The 20025-nt window shown below is 39.5% G+C and overlaps 1 protein-coding gene across 3 annotated transcripts in view; it reads left to right on the forward strand.

The window, feature by feature from the left end:
• LOC117871231 (metabotropic glutamate receptor 5) overlaps positions 1–20025 on the forward strand; it is a 56426-nt gene that overhangs the window by 18514 nt on the left and 17887 nt on the right. For all 3 annotated transcript variants that reach the window (XM_034758989.1, XM_034758990.1, XM_034758991.1), the window contains exon 4: positions 3684–4623. In XM_034758989.1, coding sequence (XP_034614880.1) covers positions 3684–4623 — 940 coding nt within the window. The remainder of the gene's footprint in view (positions 1–3683; positions 4624–20025) is intronic.

Below are 20025 nucleotides of genomic sequence, written 5' to 3' on the forward strand. Positions count from 1 at the left end.
ATAAGGCAGAATGGGAGCAATGCAGAAACTCAGAAGATTTACATAGAAGCAGAGAGGCAAAGGCAGATGAATTGGTGATTCTGCCATTTAAAAATCTTCCCTTTTCTTTCAATTCCCACTCCCATCCCCACTCATACCCTTGGAAATGCAGTGGTTTTTATATTGGAGCCACCGGTGTCTTTTTAAAAAAAAAAGACTACAAAATAGTAGGCAAAATCTATGACTGATATAAATTGGTCTAACTCCATTGATTTAATTGGCGTAACACCAGTTTATGGGTGCTGGAGATCTGGCCCAATATTATGTTATCAGCGTGTATAGTATGCGTTGCCCCAAAAGAGAACAAAGTGCCCCATTAACATAGTAGACTGATAGTAGACGCACACTATGTAGGGCTAACTTTCCTCACCACTGACATTTACCCATCTCTGGATTGAAACATGGCAGGTATACATTTCTGAAGGCAGAATGCAGTTAACTGAGTTAGAATTTGGACAGAGTTAACACTCTACTCTTATCAAAAATGCCATGGGGTCAGGTAGTAATTACAAGTGGTCCAGTCCTCCATTTTACACATCATTCAACAAGGCCATTTGGACAAAGCATCACTATCATGTGTGTCACCTTGGAATCATGTGCTTATAGGGCCTGGTCCAAAGCCCATTGAATTGACGTCTTCAATTGGCTTTGGATCAAGTCCATGGTTCCTGCAGCTGCTTGGCTAAATGCCCCTTTATGATTCTCCAACTGTAAAGGGCCATTGTAAAGACTCGTGATCTGAGATAAACACAGATTTTCTCCCATACAAATAGTGGTGCAAATAGACAATAGATTTAATTACTGACAAAAGTTCCTTCTCAGTAATAAAAAAAAATGTTCTCCGCAGAACTCTGCAGAGTTCATTTTTTCCTGCAAATATGTACCTCCCTGGTTATTTATTTGTTTATTTGGTCCATCTCATTCTCAATCTGTAAACACTTGGCACCTCTGTTTAGAACAAGTGGTGTTTTGAAGCCAGGGGGACCTCAAATTGGCAAGCCCCCTATCCAGATGCCAAGTCACATTCTCGAGTACTGAAACGAGCTTCCTTAAGCAATGGTTTTGCTTTACTGACATTCCCAAAAAGGAACTTTCCGTAAGGAGAGCAGAGCCTTCAAAAACTCAGTGCACATTTGGAAAGCTGAACTTGAGGCAAAAAAATCTATGATCTTTAGGCAAGGTCAGCTGTGTTGCATCAGACACCTTTGACTGTAGTGAGAGATTCACCTATATAAGGGACATTCAGTGTGGGGCGCAGTATGGGTCAATGGGAGTTTTTCCATTCACTTCAATGGTTTTGGATCAAATCCTAAATTAATGTAGGTAAAAAAACCACATAAATTGGATAAGATATAAACAGCTCTCGGCTCACCGTGCAGCCCTCCGGCCTGGCCTGCTCCTCCTCACTCTGCAAAGAGAGAGGTGTCACTTCCTGCGTCCAGCCACATACAAAGTGTTTCCATATCCTCCCCTATTAGCTAAGAAAAGGGACTGAGGCATCTCTTCCAGCCTGGAGAGTCATAGATCAGCAACGTGGGAGCTGATGAGACCAGTAGTTAATTTCCTTCTTAGGAAATATTTCATTCACTGTAGCGTTGATTGTTAAAGTTATAACTACGGGAAAATGGAATGACGTGTTAATGCAAGATTACAGGGCATCCATTAGTGTCCTCTCTCTCAAGTTTGTGTTTTCCTTAAGCACCTTTCATTGTGGTAACTAAGTGCATTTTGAACTGTAAGCCATCATTATTATAGAAGTAACAGTACAAAAATTGCATGTCTTTAATTTGATTAAATATTATTAGTATTGTTATTAGTGGTAGTTGACAGAAGTATATGTTAGTAATAGCTAATCAAACAATGTGATCTGAAAAATGAGAATTTACAAAATAATCAGTGTTTGAATTATGTAGGCATGGAACAGGTGTAAAGGGCCCAAGAGCCATATTATCCTTTATATGGGCTGCTCCTACAGAGCGCAGGCAGTACTGTCAGGCTCAAGCCTTCAAAAATCCCAAGTCAATCTACAGAAATTCAAGAGATTGGCTTAAAACTCATGCTGTGGTTTTAATAAATACATAAATATTGGGGTTCTTTTCATTTTCCTTCTGGTTTGTGAGTCTTGAGGATTAATTCATGTCACGTGTTCAAGCTTTTCTCTGTAACCATGAGGGTTAGAAACTTACTTTTTTTTAAGTGAAAGCTCAGATTCCCACACAGTCTATAGATTCCAGCAACTGAGGCTTTAAGAAAAATACCACACATTGGGAGGCTTGCAATCAAATGAGTTGGCACCACTGGCTCTGTGAAGGAAACCTCAGATTTACACAGCTAATCTTCTCTTGAGGGGGCTGTGGTTCCCCTTGTGGGCCTGGCTGGGGATTTGGCCACAAGATAAACAAGATCCCTTGGGATTCTCAGAGGCAGGTGCATCTATTCAGAGGCCCCCGTGCAATGCCAATTAGCCCTTATCACATCAAAGCTCTAATGGAGCCGTCTCCCCACCCGGCTGCTCCCCTGGGAACAGCCCATCGCCCCAGAAGAAGTTCCACATTGCAGGGGATGAAACCAGCCAAATCAAGGCTGACAATAGAGACAGCACTAACATAGGACTTGTCTCCATGAGAAAATTTATCTATAGCTGTTTGGAGCTGGTTTCATTAAATCAGTGCAATACCTGAGTGTGAATGGCCTTAATGTGGTTTAAAAGTGAATTATATTGAGCTTAATTTGATTCCTTACTGGTTGAAACTAAATCCATATAAACACTAGACCAAAATACAAGTGTCCATGAGAAGGCGTTGCACTGATTTAACTCAACTGGTTTCTAAACCCATCTAGTCAACTCGGTGCCATTGTCTTCTGAAGACAAGGCCTTACTTGCGAAATGTCTCATGAGGATGAAGGGAGGATACAGTGAGGTAGAGAGTGATTGTTATCGGGCCCCCTGCTACACCCCAGCTGTGCATTCTGATCCCATAGAACACCCAAGAAGATGAGCAGAAAAAGGGGTAACAGTGCTGAGGAAGCAGCCCTCTGTCCTTCCATGCCCCCTGAGAGACAAAGCAAGATCCTTGGCATCTCTGTTCCCACAAGTGGAGGCAACAATATAGTCCACAGAATATAACATACCTGATTGTGCTGAAGATGCGGTGCCTCACTGAGCTGTATATTACTACAGAGTAACTACGTTCAATTTCATGTAATATGACTGTGAAAATGGCTGATAAATTATTATAATTACACATAAAAAGCCAAAATACACATCATGACGATAAGTGGCCTGCTCAAAAGCTCTCAGGGTGGCCTAACTCTCCTCCCACTGAAGTCAATTGAAGAAGGCCAGTGCTAAGTGCTTTTGCAATTCCCGCTCTAAATGTCTGCTTGTACTGGCCTTTTTTAGAAGATGTCATCACGGGCTCAAAATAAGACGATCTATGTTACTAAAATAAGATAACACTGAAAAATCTCCCATGTGCCATCCTAGCAATGTCATCTTAACATTAGTCGATTGTCATTCTCTATGCATACGTCTCTGAAAAATTCTGGAAAGACTAAAATGAGATAAAATTAGCAAGAAGAAACTGTAATTATACAAATCTGACTTTTTATATTTCAATTTGCCACTTTTTCTTTTAAAACAGGTTGTGATCTCATCCCAGTCCAGTTCCTCAGATGGGGCGATCCTGAACCAATAGCAGCAGTTGTTTTTTCCTGTCTGGGTCTACTGGCCACCCTGTTTGTTACAGCTATATTCATCATGTACCGCGACACCCCAGTTGTCAAGTCATCCAGCCGAGAACTCTGCTACATTATTCTCGCTGGCATCTGCTTGGGTTACTTGTGTACTTTCTGTCTCATTGCAAAGCCTCAACGGATTTATTGTTACCTTCAAAGAATTGGCATCGGTCTGTCCCCGGCTATGAGTTACTCTGCCCTAGTAACTAAAACCAATCGCATTGCAAGAATTCTAGCTGGCAGCAAGAAGAAAATCTGTACAAAGAAACCTAGGTTCATGAGTGCCTGTGCCCAGTTGGTTATTGCATTTATCTTAATATGTATACAGTTAGGCATAATTGTTGCCCTTTTCATAATGGAGCCACCAGATATAATGCATGATTATCCAAGTATCCGAGAGGTCTACTTGATTTGTAACACCACCAACTTGGGTGTCGTAACTCCCCTTGGATACAATGGATTATTAATTTTAAGTTGCACCTTTTATGCATTTAAGACCAGAAATGTCCCGGCTAATTTCAATGAAGCAAAGTATATCGCCTTTACAATGTATACCACCTGTATCATTTGGCTGGCCTTTGTGCCCATATATTTTGGTAGCAACTACAAGATAATCACCATGTGTTTTTCTGTAAGCCTGAGTGCCACTGTGGCCCTCGGCTGCATGTTTGTGCCAAAGGTGTACATCATCCTCGCTAAGCCAGAAAGGAATGTACGCAGCGCATTCACCACGTCGACCGTGGTCCGCATGCACGTAGGGGATGGAAAGTCATCTTCAGCTGCAAGCCGCTCAAGTAGCCTGGTCAACCTATGGAAAAGAAGGGGATCGTCTGGTGAAACTCTAAGGTAAATTTTGCTAATATGTGAGTGTTTGGAGCAATTATGGTCTTCTGAGTGTGGAATAATACTAGTGGAAGGATAAATAGGAGCCAATTTAATTTTCTTCACCTCTGCACTGGGATGTATTTCACCTAGGATGGGCAGATATGCGCTCCTGTGTTATCGCAGTTTCATGGTAGGTCTGTTTCAGGTAAAAAGCTGCCTATGGGTGAAGACCATTTTGAGTAGCAAACCAAATATAAACAAACATAATTACTAGCTTGAAAGCATCAGCTGAGTCAACTGCATATGTGTTAAAGGGAGGGAAATAAGATCATAACCCCCCACCCCAAGAAATATAAATTATGACCTTTTCCTGAACGTGTTCATTCGAAATCTCTTGCACTCTGATGAAAGTCATAGCCACTAACATACTGTATTTATATCTAGTCACAACAGTAAGACAACAGAATTGCTGCTAAAGCTACATAATCAGAGGTGAAGCTATCAATACAAATAGGGTCATTAGTAGCAACTCTTAAGCCTCCAGGGATTTATTTCATATGACTATTTATTTCATATTCGATCCCTTTTCTACCATTCTCTTATTTCCCTTTCTCTTATACACTCTTCCAATATTTACTCTTTTGCCCTCATCTACCTTCTCTTCTTTTTCCTAATACGTTCTCTTTTTCCATCCTCTCAGTCTCCTCAATTCCTGCTGTCAACAGGTTACAATCTTGCAACCATACTTTGTCCTGCCATTGACCAAGAACTACTTCCCAATGCAGCATTTGCCCTCAATGGTCATCAAGAAAACATGCATATTCAGGGTATAAGAACGATTGTAGGTGAACAGCAGAAGGAGACACAGTCTGGCCTTGGAGATAGACTAGGGAAGGTTCATTTACTTCTTTTGGTCTTTACCACTTGTGGCATGATTGCAATGGGACTGATTTCAGCTGGCTAAATGCTGCTATGTGGGAAAAGACCTGACTATGTAAAGATGCAGAAAACATACGTTTTCATTACTTAGCTATGGTTGTATTGCATTGAAATTACAGAGGGACAAATTCCATTCCACATTGAAATAAATGAGAGCCAGGGCATGCCTTTTAGGGTTTATGAATTGGATGCCCTCAGATATGCAGGCCCAATGGCCATTGAAATCAGAGGGAGTTTGCTTCCGTAGGCTTCTTGATGCGGGTCAGGGTCAAGTGCACATTTTATTATTTGTGCCGGGTGGAAGGAGGTGCAGCTTTTTGGCAAAGGAACCCAGGCTTTTGTCACCTCAATTATTACAGTGTATTCTGCGAGGCGACTGCTTAAGACCATTCTGAAATTTCCGCTAATGCAGACGGTGCCTGTCTGTGAAAGATTATGTTATGAAAGAAATATGTTACACGGGCACACTGGGATCAACACTCACTTCCAGTTCATTTCCAGGTGCAATTTAAGATGTGAGTTTTAACCTATGGAGCCTTAAATGAGTTGAAACGTGGGTACTTCAGATACAGGCTCTCTCCATGCAATACCTGGGCAGTTGAGATCGTTCGAAGTGCTCAAGCTAACAGCTCCGTGGTTTGTCTGTAAGGGGGTTCAACGAAATTGTTCTCCAGGAAAGAGCCTCAGCTGTGGAATATTCTTCCTGCTTTGGATCATTAGAGTCCAAATGTGTTCCTGTTGCTCACCCAGGCTTTTTCTAATAGTAGGGAGTAGCAGTTGGTTTGGTTTGGTGGAAGCTCTTAGTTTTGGGGGAGATCCAGATGGAGAAGTTTGTTGGACACTGACCTTAAATTACTGTTGTGTTTTTAACAGTCGATACACATGTGCCCTGAGCATTGAATTCTAAAAAAAATCACAATAAACCAATAATTTGTTCTTCTTTATTGTTACTATTTTGCTGGTAGTGAGCTTGGCTCCATTCAGCACTCAGAATGCAATGTATGTATCTACAAGAAGAATATGCCCCCAAACTATCAGACTGACAGATCTGTTTGAAAACAGAACTAAATTAAGCTGATTTACAGTAGGGTATAAATTAACAGCGAGTCCATTTAATCTGAATTCTAGGGGGAAATATTTCCTTTATTTGTCAGGCGCATGGATAAATGACTTCTAAAATGTATGAAAGCAGATGATCCCAACTAGAATAGCTCCATTGAGCTCAACAGAGCTACGCCAATTTACAGCAACTGAGGATCTGACCATGAATTAAAAGGGCCAATAGAGTCCATTAATCCATCAGAAACTTTCTCTGTGTCAGGCCTTTTTTTTATACTTTTTGGGTTTGCATTTTAAATTGTAATATTAAATTCATAGGGTAAATTTAAGATTCCACTCCTGAGTCTACCCAGGTCTGATGTCATCTCCAAGGTGGAAAAGAAAAGTGCTGTCAACTTTAATTCTGCCAACTATACTGTATGAACACCTTTTTATTTAATGGTCAAACACTTCTAATAATAATATGGTGTATAAAGTAACATATTTCAGAGAATAAATCAATACTATGTTCAACAATTTGTTTGGAACCTATTCAAGTCAACACTAACGTACTTGCAATCAAAGAAAATATGCACCAGAACTACATGGCATATTTAAATAGCATAGAGGGGTTTTATTTAAATAGGGAGTGAGTCATTGTTGAGTTTTTAAGGAAACATGCTATTTAAGTCACCAGAGCAAGGAAGGGCCCCTATCATTAACGTTTTGCTTCTTGACACTAATTTATACCACAATGTAGTGTTCCATCAAATTATTGTCAAACAGATAATGCCATGGCTCCATTCAAAGCTTTCACGTCAGCTGCAAAATGACAGATAAAGAGACTGCTCTTGCCTAAATAAAGTAGTACATCTGTTAGAATCCTAAATTACTTTTTGCATAGGGTGCTGTTCAATTCAAAAACTCAGAAATACCATGGCTATATGCTGAAATGAGCATTCAAATGCTGAAATATGTCGAGAGTGCTACTTACAAAAATATTCATTACCCAATGAAATGAAATTCACGTTGTGAATTTAATGGGAGCTCTTCTGATTTTGCAGTATCCACCCAAATAAATTCCCTCCTCAATTAAAAGAAAAGATCATGTATCAAATCAATGCACAACATTAATTGAAGCAAATCCACAAAGATGTACAACACATCATAGCCAGAATCATAGCCACACAGCCTACTTATCTTTCATCTAATCTTATTTCTGGATTTCTAGAGTACTTAGTCACCATAGTATCTAGGGGGTCGAGAGATGGGCAAACTGGTTGAGAAAAAATGAATACCATGTTCACTCCAAAAGCATCTGCAATTTTTAGCAAAAAATATCAACCGAACGTTTTTTTAAGATTCTGAAATATTTGGTTGAAGTTTCTCATCCTCATTTTTCATGGACGTCCATGTCCAGCCTGGATGAAACCACATAATGTTTCCACAAAATCTACTCTTGTAGCATTTCTAGCTGGGACCAGAAGCAAAAGGTCTGGAATATATCTACTATTGCACAGAGATTGCAAAGAAGGTTGGCCAAGAAGGCTAATGGCATTTTGGGCTGTATAAGTAGGAGCACTGCCAGCAGATGGAGGGACTTGATCATTCCCCTCTATTTGGCATTGGTGAGGCCTCATCTGGAGTACTGTGTCCAGTTTTAGGCCCTACACTACAAGAAGGATGTGGAAAAATTTGAGGGAGTCCAGCAGAGGACAACAAAAATGATTAGGGAGCTGGAGCACATGACTTATGAGGAGAGGCTGAGAGAACTGGGATTATTTGGTCTGCAGAAGAGAAGAATGAGAGGGGATTTGATAGCTGCATCCAAAGAGGGGTTCCAAGGAAGATGGATCTAGACTGTTCTCAGTGGTACCAGATGATAGAATAAGGAGTAATGGTCTCAAGTTGCAGTGGGGGAGCTTTAGGTTGGATATTAGGAAAAAGTTTTTCACTAGGAGGGTGGTGAAGCACTGGAATCGGTTACCTAGGGAGGTGGTGGAATCTCCTTCCTTAGAGGTTTTTAGGGTCAGTCTTGACAAAGCCCTGGCTGGGATGATTTAGTTGGGGATTGGTCCTGCTTTGAGCAGGGGGTTGGACTAGATAACCTCCTGAGGTTCCTATCAACCCTGATATTCTATGAGTCTATGTTTCTATGATTCTGTGATTAGAAGTGATGTTCCAATGGTTCTATTATATCTAATTTCTTAGGTCTGAATCTCATGGGAAAGTTTATTCAGCAGTACATTTGTGTCTATTTTGACCTATCCCTTAAAATGTACATTCCCAAAAGCATACAGGCATGTTTCCTTATGCCCAGCTCATGCTCACAAATACTGTGATAGGTGTGCATCCATCCAAGACCTCCTCCTTAGCTCAGGCCTGGGCCATCACTTGCTCATTCATTTTCCTTTTGAAGGGTGATTTTTAGCTCTCCCTGTCCCCAGAGCTGGGAAGGTCTCAAATGCTCCTTCCCAGTTGCCCCCACTTAGTCCCACCACACCCAGATCCACTTTTGAAAAAGATGGTGGGAGGTAAGGGTAATCATCCTATGATTTCTGCAACCTTTTCAGGCAGCTGCTTCTGTCCTAACTGGCCACACCCTCTGTGATGATGTAGGAGCCCACCTGGGTGGAACTCCCATCAGCAGTCACACAAGAGACAGGGTCAATTGGGAGCATCAAATGTACACAAAAGCCACAAACAAGCAAATCAAGATTGGCCACTTAGTCATGGTGACACTGATTGTTATGGAAAGTGAGGGTCCATTTTAAAAAAAGCATGAGACATATTGTAAAGCTAGTTGTAGAGATAGTTACATAGCAGGAGTATGTACATAGAATGGTACATAGTAGTCACTCAACAGCAGCTGACTAAGTAGATGGTCAACTAACCATGTGTTTCAACTCTTCAGCACTTGAAACTCTTCACTCAACCAGATCTGAACAGCAAAATAGAGCCTGTGAACAGAGAAGGATTCCAATTAATTTCTGCTTCCCATATGTAGAAGTCCACAGACAACTTGCAGATGCCCTTAGCATTAAAGTTTAATAACAAAGTGTGGTAGTGATATCTCGCATTACTAAAACTTCATTAGCACATTGCTTAGATTTGTAAATCCAAAGGGACCATTGTGATTGTCTACTCTGATCTCCTGTAAAACACAGGTGATAGGACTTCCCCAAATTAATCCCTCTTTGAACTGGAGCATGCCATTAGAAAAAACATCCAATTTTGATTTTAAAATTGACATTGATGGAGAATCAACCATAGCCCTTAGAAAGTTGTTCTAATGGTTAATTATCTTCACTGTTAAAAAATTGCACCTCATTTCTAATCTGAATTTGCCTAGATTAATCTTCCAGCCACTTGATCTTATCATACCTTTGCCTGGCGTCAATGTCAGGGTAACAGGTCTACAAGTTACTCTGGTCATCCCATTTACCCTTTGTGAATATTGGCATGACATTAGTTTCTTCCCATCATCTGGAACTTCCCCAGTGTTCCAAGACTTCTTGAAAATAAACATTACTGGTTGAGAGAGCTCTCAGCCAGCTCTTTCACATCTCTTGGATGCAAGTTACCCAGACTTTCTAATTTTTAAAATGTCTAGTTTTATTAGCTGCTGTTTAACATCCCTTCTGAGTTACTGGGAGCAGGAAAAGTTCATTATGCCGTATTCTTAAAGGATTAAAATTAAACTGCAGTTTTCAAAGAAATTAATAAAGTATATTTTGTGATGTTTTCTCCTGATCTTTTATTATATTTGTCCACAATTTGTGAATTCATAAAATTCAGTAATTCACTATAGGACTCCCAATAATTGGTGTGAATTAGCGAGATTCTACTGACGCAAATGAATTGTGCAGTATTTTGAGAGTATTATTAATGAGTGTGATTAGTTGTTGTTTGTATTTCACTCTGGAGATTTACAGCATTACAACTAGAGACTCTTTAAATGTGTTTGTCTTTGCTGCAGTACCCTCAGCAAAGCCAGTGCATCACAGTGAAGAAATCAGTCCTCTTTTCCACAGCTGCTGAGACAAAGCAACTCTTTTAAGAGACTCCACTGTCATATAAGAGTGAATTGTTGCTATTATTTGTTATTTAGAAGACTCTGGAGAGTGTCCTGAGATTCCAACCTATTGGGAAACCAGCCCATTCAAGTCAAGTATTTGTCATTGAATCCTGGCATTATACCAACCTGCTGTAGGATAGAGTCTACTATAAGCAATATTTTAGCCATTCATATAGTCCAGGTAGCAGATTTTGAGTAGTTGGAGGACAAGTCCATGAACCAGTGGACAGACTCTGAGACATGGACTTCAAGCTGTTGGGTCAGGTGCTGTCAGTATGCATATTCACCAGTAATGCAATGCCAGTGATGAGCCAGAGAGAGATTCAAATTCTATGTACCTTACTGAGATGAAAATCCTAAGGGAAGTAAAAGGACTTTTACCTGATATGGAACTGTTTAGCTGAGGAAAGAGGACAAGGCCATGCTGTGAAGAACACATGCCAGAATGATGCAGCAGGAGAAGATAGCTGATCCTTGCTGAAAACTGGGGCTTGTTTGATGGCAGGCACTTGTTTTCCATATCCCCATTGAGTAAGACGTTTGTTGTGAGAGTCGGCTACACCTTATTCTGTCAGAACACAAGGCATTTATTAGTACCAATGCCAATTTGCAAAGACACAGTTCCTGTCTTGATTAATCTGAGGTGTAGACAAGTTCTTGAACACATGTATAATTCTTTCCCAAGACCCAATTAGTTGAGGCATTTTTTGCCTACCAGTGTTTTACGTCAGGGCATAGTCTTTAAGAATCAAGATCACATCCATTATGACCAAAAGGCTGAGAAAATCTTAGTGGTCTGTTGGACTGAAAAGACTGATGAGTTAATAGGTACATCAGATGGCAAGATAAATCGATAAATACAGAGATGACCTTAACAGAGCACTTCTTACACATAGAAATAACAGGCTTTGGAATTTTATAGATTATTTGTTTACAGTTCTTACAAATTGTTGTAGTTCTACTCAGACTAGTGTTCTGGTCCAAACACAAAGGTACTAAGAAGGTGGTAGTTTCACTATGTTAAGATCAATTATAAGGATGGCTCCAGAGCCGCTTGTAATGACCTATCCCTACTTTGGGTCACCATTTATATTGACTACGCATACCAAAAGGGTTGTATGCTGTATCATTTAGAAACAGAACAGGTTTGAAAGGTGACTGTATCTATTAGGTGAACATTGTAAAATGCTGAAAAGAAATGTGATTATTTATAATTCAAACAAGGGCTTCCTGACTTTTAGAATGTGGATAATGAGAAAATTGAAAGGAAAATTCTAGTGTGGTATATAAGATGATATACTAGTTACTATAAATAATTATAAATAATAGTAAATCACTTTCAAAAACATTTGTCTTCAAATATTTTTAAAAGTCAGTCACAATTAAATGTTCTTTATGTCTCTGCCACTTACTATATTTCCCTGAAAAATTAAGAATGTTCAATATCAATAGCATTGTAATTGCCACTGGCTTTAGTAGTGATTTTACTGCCCACTTACACAGTATGCTGTGATTGACACATAAAATACAACCTTTAACAGACACACATTTCTGCTCATGAGAAGCAGTTTCTCTGTTAGCAGTTTCTAGTGGTTAGATTTATCTTCAACTCCCTATCAGTCACAGGACTGATGGCTCCATGAAACTCAGGCTCCATTTTCACCATGTATGGTGTTTGCCTCCATAACTACTAGAACATCTGTGAGAAGCGAATGGCATCTCTAATTAGTTGCATTCTCACATAGAGAATTTTAGCTGTCTTTCATAGCCTGTCTTTTCTTCTACTAATGAAGCCTTTCTGTAGGATCTATCCTTGTGACTTAGGAGAAACCAACCTTTAAGAGGTAACATACAAACAATGCGTCCCTTGACCCAGAAATGACATGATGTTCCAGAGACAATACTCTTAGAGTAACTGTTAACTGTTGAAGAGAAGTGAAGAACTATAATGGATCACAACTCCATATCTTAGTAGAGGCAAAGTATGACTTCACTGCCACTGAAAATGTAATAAATAATAATGGAAGTTGCTCAATAAAATTACTGCTTGAAAATGGAGAGGAGGATGCAAGAGATGCTAAGGATATTTTTTATTGGAAGAGAAGTTTAAATTATGCAAATACAATTGGAGGAGCAATTTAAATTGTGCAAATGCTAATTGCACACATGTGATTGCAGAAGTTGGCTTTTGAACTACAACATTCCCCAAAAGCCTAGGGGCTAAAGCCATTGGTGACATAAACTTGTTTAGCTCAATGAACTTTAATGGAGCTGTCAATTTACACAGCTCAGAGAACAATTTTGACAGAAGAAGGAAAAGAGTATGACTCTTCAAAGAAAACAGTCATCTCTTTGACTGGTTTGATTGCACTTACTAATTGCTCATTTTCCAAACAGATAATTTGGAGCTGTCCTAAATTCGTATACCACAAAAATTGAGATCTGGAAATTGTTGACTGGTTTGAGTGATTCAGTTCTGCATAGATAATTTACTCCAGTGTCTTTCTGGGCAAGTGTGATAATGTGATTAATTAAACTTCAAGGATTGTAAAATAATTGGGGAATATTTTATGAAACTCTCTGAAGGGTATTAGGTCTGAATTATTTTGATGAATTGCTGCTAAAGCACTCCATCTGTATAATGTATTGATCTTCTTGAATGTTCTGATTACAATGAATTTTAATTTGTGTGCAATGCTAGAGTTGTTTGGGGATTTTTTTCTCAACTTAAAATTTAATTAAAACATTGTTGATAGATTGATATAAATTGTTTGGCTACATACACTGAGTTCACTTTCTGGAATTATTTTTCTTATTAAGACTTTGCATTGAGCATCATAGCTGAGTTGTACAAATTAAGTTACATACAAATTTCCTGCCAACTTTGACACAGTATGCGCTAGCAGGTAAAAGAAAGTCTCATCTTTATATCCTCATGAAAGAAAAGAGGAAACAAAGAAGGTGGGCCCCTGCAGTATTACTCTTTAAAAAAAAATTGGTTACTATTTTGCCTCATAACAGCGTCCTCTGTTTATCTAATTTTTCATTATTGCACTAACCCACAAATTCCACTGAGCTGCAAGTAATCCTATGAGGATGGCACTTGTGCATGAATGCTGGCCATAGCTGCATGTTGACAGCAATAGGTAGCTATTGCCTGATGTACCTGAACTTCTCCAAATTAGTTTAGCACAATCTCTGGTTATAATAATTATTGGTATTAAAATGGCTACCCTTCAAAATCAGGCTTTACATCCATAAAACTTCTTTCATCTTCCTACAGTTTTAGTTTTGGGTGCAGTTATATTTCTTTTATAGTCTGGTAATATGGTCCATGTGGTATGTTGCCCACTGTTGAGGTTGGTTTACAGCACAAATAAGTTGACCAAAAGAATTCATTGCTTTGCAGTGGTTTTTCTCCTGCTTGAGAAATTATTGTAATCTTATTTCTCCAAAATCCAAATAATGCAGTGGTAGAATAGAGCCCTGAAACCAGATTAGGAAGGCTGAAAATTGAGTAAAGAAGTAGCAGATTAATAATACGTATAGAAAATAATTAAAAAAGAAAGAAAACTGACTTGCTAGAAACATAGGATAGAGATAAAATAGTGTTAATCAGTGAAGATCTTCCTTGCAGAGTAATTTACTGAATGCTGATCAACGGATTTTGGTGATTTTTCCATCTGTAAATATTTTGGGATTCCAAACCACAAGACTCAAGTAGCTTGAAAATGTCCAGCATGTTGTAATGTTTAACTCAAAGCCAGGATAAAGCATCATACACTGTTCATTTTCCCTTATTTATTACTAAAAGTAATGAGGTCTTAGTAACGAGACCCCTCCCCCCCCCCCCGCATATATTGTTATATTTTTATGGGGAAATGAGGTGAGAATACCAGCTTTGTTCATGGACTAGAGTGTGTAAAACAGGAAGGTTCTACTATTACAGGGATTTTGTGGGTAGGATTTCTTAAGAACTATCTTTTCAATAGCACCCCTAGAGGAAGAAGATAAATGGGAGCACTGTTCAGTCTGCACTGACAGTCTGCTCTTTCCATCTACCTGTGCAATCCTCAGAGCCTTTGTAGATCTCTACATCAAGAAAAGTCATTTTAACTCACCAGTTGCAGTTACATATGATTGCCCAATTATAATTGACTATAAAAAAAAAAGATTACACCCTACATGGAAAAAAATAAATTGTAAACTTGGCTTTAAAGTAATTCTGTTTGTTGAAATTGTGCCACTAAGCAATTGTGCTTATGTTCTGTTAAAAAAAAAACCCTGAAGTGTTCAATAGTATATAACTTGTTTTAGGCATTGCAAAACTATTATAATATAAGGGAGTGAGACCATTTTAAGCCAGTCACTGCACGATGGTACAGTATGGAGACATGCCATCAGGGTATGCAAGTTGTTGCACTACTGAATTTCAAGGACTTTTGTGTGTTTTGTAGCTCAGTGTAGCAGATCAAGTGAATATATTAAACATTCTCCAGAGTTCTGTCTTTACCAGTTTAAAACTATGCAGAACTCTCCATGTACAAAATGTTTGTTTCTGTTATCTAGTGTGAAGGGCAGAGCTTATCCTGTTGCTGTGAAATGCAGAAGCTTCATCATTTCCTGGTGACAGGGCCAGATAGTATTGAAAAATATTATGTGTGTATGAGCTGACACTGTTAAAATTTATCACTGTCTGGGAAGGTGGAAGGCTTGGTTTTACCCAAGTTTTTAGGTAAATTCCAAGCACAAATAGATTAAAAAGCACCATTAAAAGCAACTCTGGCAACAAAATGACAGCATTTCATCAATGCCTAATTATAGACTTTAAATCCATGGATTATTAACATTATAGACTACTTTGGCTCTTACTTACATGACACTTAGCGTTTGGGGATGTAAACATAACATGCTTATAGTTTGGTAAGAAATACACTCCATATGCACAGAAAACCGGAATGAGGCAGTCATCAATCCTGAAAATGTACAAAGAACAAACTGAGGGCCACGTTCAGCAAAAGCACCTAAGTAGTAATTTTGTTTCATTGAAGTCAGTCGGACTTAAGCATGTGCATAAATGCTTTGCTGAATCAGCACCTGAAAGACACAAGCAGTCTTTTCGGGCCATATTAGCTATGATTCTATAGGCCAAATTTTGCCTTCCTTTCATATGGATACCAGAAAACATGAAACACCTGGCCAATGATTACCCCTAGCCCTGCCTAACCTGAAAAATCCTGGAGAGTCTGCTGCAACGGGAGTCATGGAGGGGAATGAAGGAACTTGGCCAATGAGCCAGGGAGCAATTGACATGTTCACATGCATGCTTCCCCAATGTAGTCCTGACCCCAGTGGACAGCAAAAATGTAGTCATAATCGTAGAAGGAAACAAATTCATAAGAGGAGCTTTCTTCAAAGTGTTTACAACCAGATTGTAATTGTACCAATTGAGGTCAGAGTGACATCATTTCCCCCATAACTAGAATGCCCTAACCCCCCATGCTAAGAATATTTAAGCATTTGTCTAGACTAGAGTTTATAGCCCTGTTTTAACATGAGTTAGCTGATTGCCAGTCTGCTCAAATTCACCAACACAACTGTCAATCTCAGCATAGACACTTCGCAAACATTTGGACACAAAGGTATGTGATTTACCCTAGTGTGGAGTTAGGGTCTAGTTCGGAGGCTTATTCAAAATGTTCAAATCTTGGGAGTCTGCAAAATGTACCTGGAACTCTCATGAGAACCAGTGTCCTTGCTGCATTTTAGTATCTTATACTGCACTCTATCATGAAATGAAGAGATGGGTGAAATTTTATTTTTAAACTTCAAATACAGATTAATCAAACATTCCAGGAATTTCAGGAAGTCTTGGTTTGGGTTCCTTTCTAGGAATGGTCTACTGCAAGGCTGTTTGTGGGGAAAGAGGTATATTTTTTAACTATTTTGTCCATTCCTAAAAATAATAGCCAGATCTGACTGTGGTTTTTTTTTCATTGTGCCCATTGAAATGTCACCTTTTCCATCCCTCCAGGCTGCACTTTTATGAGGACATTACTTCTGCCTTGAGAAGGAAAAACGTTGATCAGAGATGCTGTCTTTCTCTATGATTAATCAGGGCCAACCACACTGTTGGCATTCAATCAATAACAACAATAAAATACCTGTATGGTAGTGGAGGAGCCATTTAAAATGCAAGTGGAGAGAGATTTATATCAGTTCTCTAATCTCCTACCCCAGCAAATTATCCTTGCTTTGTGGTGCATGAACAATGGGCTAAATTCTGCAGTCCCATTTAAACCTTATTCAGGCAATGGAATTCAGAGATTGATGATGAGAAGGATTTTGAGACAGGGAAACACTCTGACATGATCAGAGATTGGTTCTACTCTTTTTAGAAATCATAAGAAAAAACTAATGAATATTACAGAAAAGTAGATCAAGATCTTCTATTTACCCTTTCTCATAATACACTAGGGATCGGCAACCTTTGGCATGCGGCCCATCAGGGAAATCTGATAGCAGGCTGGGACGGTCTGTTTACCTGCAGCGTCCACAGGTTCAGCCGATCAGAGCTCCCACTGGCTGCGGTTCATTATTCCAGGCCAATGGGGGCTGCAGGAAGTGGCAGCCAGCACATCCCTCAGCCCACGCTGCTTCCCCCAGCCCCCATTGGCCTGGAACGGCAAACCACAGCCAGTGGGAGCTGCAATCAGCCGAACTTGCAGACACTGCCGGTAAACAGACCATTCCAGCCTGCTATCAGATTTCCCTGATGGGCCGCGTGCCAAAGGTTGCCAATCCCTGTAATACATGATAAAGAGAGAACCAATGAAATGTAGAGGTGGCAAATTCAAAACTGATAAAAGGAGAAAGTGTTTTACATAATCCTCAATTAACCCGTTTAACTCATTGCATCAAGATATTAATGAGGCCAAGAGCTTAGCAAAATTCACAAATGTATTAGATATTTGTAGAGAGACCAAGAATATCCTAAGTCGTCATATTAATCTTTTTTTAATTTTGGAAGGGATAGAAACCTTCATGCTTCAGAGGATAATTCAACCACTAATTACTGGGGGCCAGGAGGAAACTTTTCCTGCAGGCAGTTACCCCATAACTGCCTACTGCAAAGTTTCTTCCACCTTCCTCTTTATAATTAGTACTTCTATTCTGTTCTATTCTACAGAGGCCCCATGGGTCACACAAACCAGGCTTAGGCAAATCTGCACTTACAGAAAAAGTTCCGTAAGCTAGAAATAGGAGGGGTTTTTTGTTTTGTTTTGCGTAATTGTCAGGAATACGTTTCCGACTTACGCAAAGTTCGAGTTACGCAAGGCGTTCCGAAATGGAACGCTTGCGTAAGTCGGGGAGCAGCTTTATATAGGTTTTTATACCGTGCTCATAACCATAGTATCTGAGTGTGTTCCAGTAGTGCATTAAACAATGTGACTACATGTCTGGCACGTGTTATTCTCTCCTCTCCCCAAAAGGTGAAACATGTACAATGGAGTGTCTTGTGGTAGGGTATTATTATTATTATTATTTATAAATATGCCTGGTGCTATGTGTTTATATTAGACAAAGCAAGGCCAAAAAATGTGCCACTGGTCTGATCCATGATGGCAATTCCTAGATTCCTCTTGGCTTCCAAGTGGCTCAATTATTGCTAGACTTCAATGGGAGTTTTATCTGAGAGAGGACTGCAGAATTAGGCCATTGTTTTCTTACACCTGAATATCCTACTTAGTGTTTTCTATCTAATATCATGATGTAGCACACACATCAACAGCTCACACTATATTATCATATTTTCTTTCAGCCTGCAAGCAAACTCTTCTCTCCATAATACTCTGCTGATCACCCATAGAAAGTGAAGATCACCTTTAAATTCCCTCTCTAAGGTCAATGGGAATTTTGTAACTGGAGTGAGTGCAGAAGTGATCTGCACGATGGATTACTTTTGAAATTTCCTACTATTGATAGGATCGTATGGTGCATATCATTGTATATAAAACACTCCTACCTCTGGATGCAACTCACCCTTGTGCAGAAAACCAGCGGAAAACCTATATGCACTTATGCCCACAAAATATAGCTTAAATGGTACATGGCCCTTGTACTGGCCCTCTGCACAGGAGCAAATCCCTCCTCCCTTTCTGCTGAATAGTCATCATGATGTTCTATAGTTCAGGTGCTTGCATAAAAAAGAAGAAATCATCTTGTACACAAGTAAAGTTGAACTTGGCTTGGCCTCACTCCATGTGACTGTATTTAAAGTGAAAAATAATTTTTACATAGAACTTGTTAATTCTAACTGAAAAAATATATTGGAAGGGGTTTTTGTTTGTTTTTTGCTTTCAGATTTAATATTTTTTTTAATCCTTTGCATTTAACGACTAGGAAGAAAAACAAAACCTTTTATAGTATTTCCAAATAAAGACAACATTGGGGCAAAATCAGGACCCACATTCACTGCCCTCCATTGGCACAGAAACCCTATATCCTACAGAACCCCCATGGTTCCACTGCATGCAAGCATGCAGACTCTACCGAGGCCATGCAGAAAGACTCACAGCTTTTATGTGCTCTTTGATGCTTTCTCTCCATTGTAACATGAGGAGGACTTTAGGGAGTAGGTTAGGGAGAGATCTGTCCAGGGGGTTCATAATGACATGAATACACTGTCAAAAATTAGTGCTGCATAAGCAACCATGGAGCAGATCCCTTCTTTCAGGTCCTTGGAGCAACCCTTGATCATATCAAGACTCCTTTCACAAGTGTCATTGGGTCTCAAAAAGACTATAATCACTGGGATCTCCCCAGCAGTCTTTCCAAGATCCAGCATCCTGATTATCACATTTATCCTGGGACCTGGGGGACAGAAAATTATCCTGTTTTCTTTATCTGAGCTACAGGTGTCCCAGCCTAGGTTTCTCACTATGACATCACCAATCAGGATTACTTATCTCCTCTTTTCTTCTGGTGGCTACTTTTCACCATTCAGCTCATAGTCAGTAATTCAACCTCTAACCTCCCTGGGTTGCTCTTGGTCTTTTCCTCCTTCTGTCTTGTGGGGAGCAGAGTATCTGTTCTGGATACCAAGGTTAAATGTGTCTATATTTCTCTCCTGCGTTTCCTGCCCCCTTTCCTACATGATGTCACATTCCTCCTCCCCTTGTTTGCTCCTCTCTCTTCTGTGTGATTCAAACTTTTCTTTCTTTCTTTCTTTTCTTTTCTCTTTGAGCTAAGGTTCCTGTGCAGATGGAAGTACCTGTGTGATCCAATTTGACTTCCTTTTATATCTTTCAGTGATTTCAACTGCTGTTCAAGCCCCTCCACTTTTTCCTCCACTGTAGGAATCAACT

The sequence above is a fragment of the Trachemys scripta genome, chromosome 1 (assembly GCF_013100865.1).
Source record: "Trachemys scripta elegans isolate TJP31775 chromosome 1, CAS_Tse_1.0, whole genome shotgun sequence".
In the NCBI taxonomy this organism is placed as follows: domain Eukaryota; kingdom Metazoa; phylum Chordata; order Testudines; family Emydidae; genus Trachemys; species Trachemys scripta.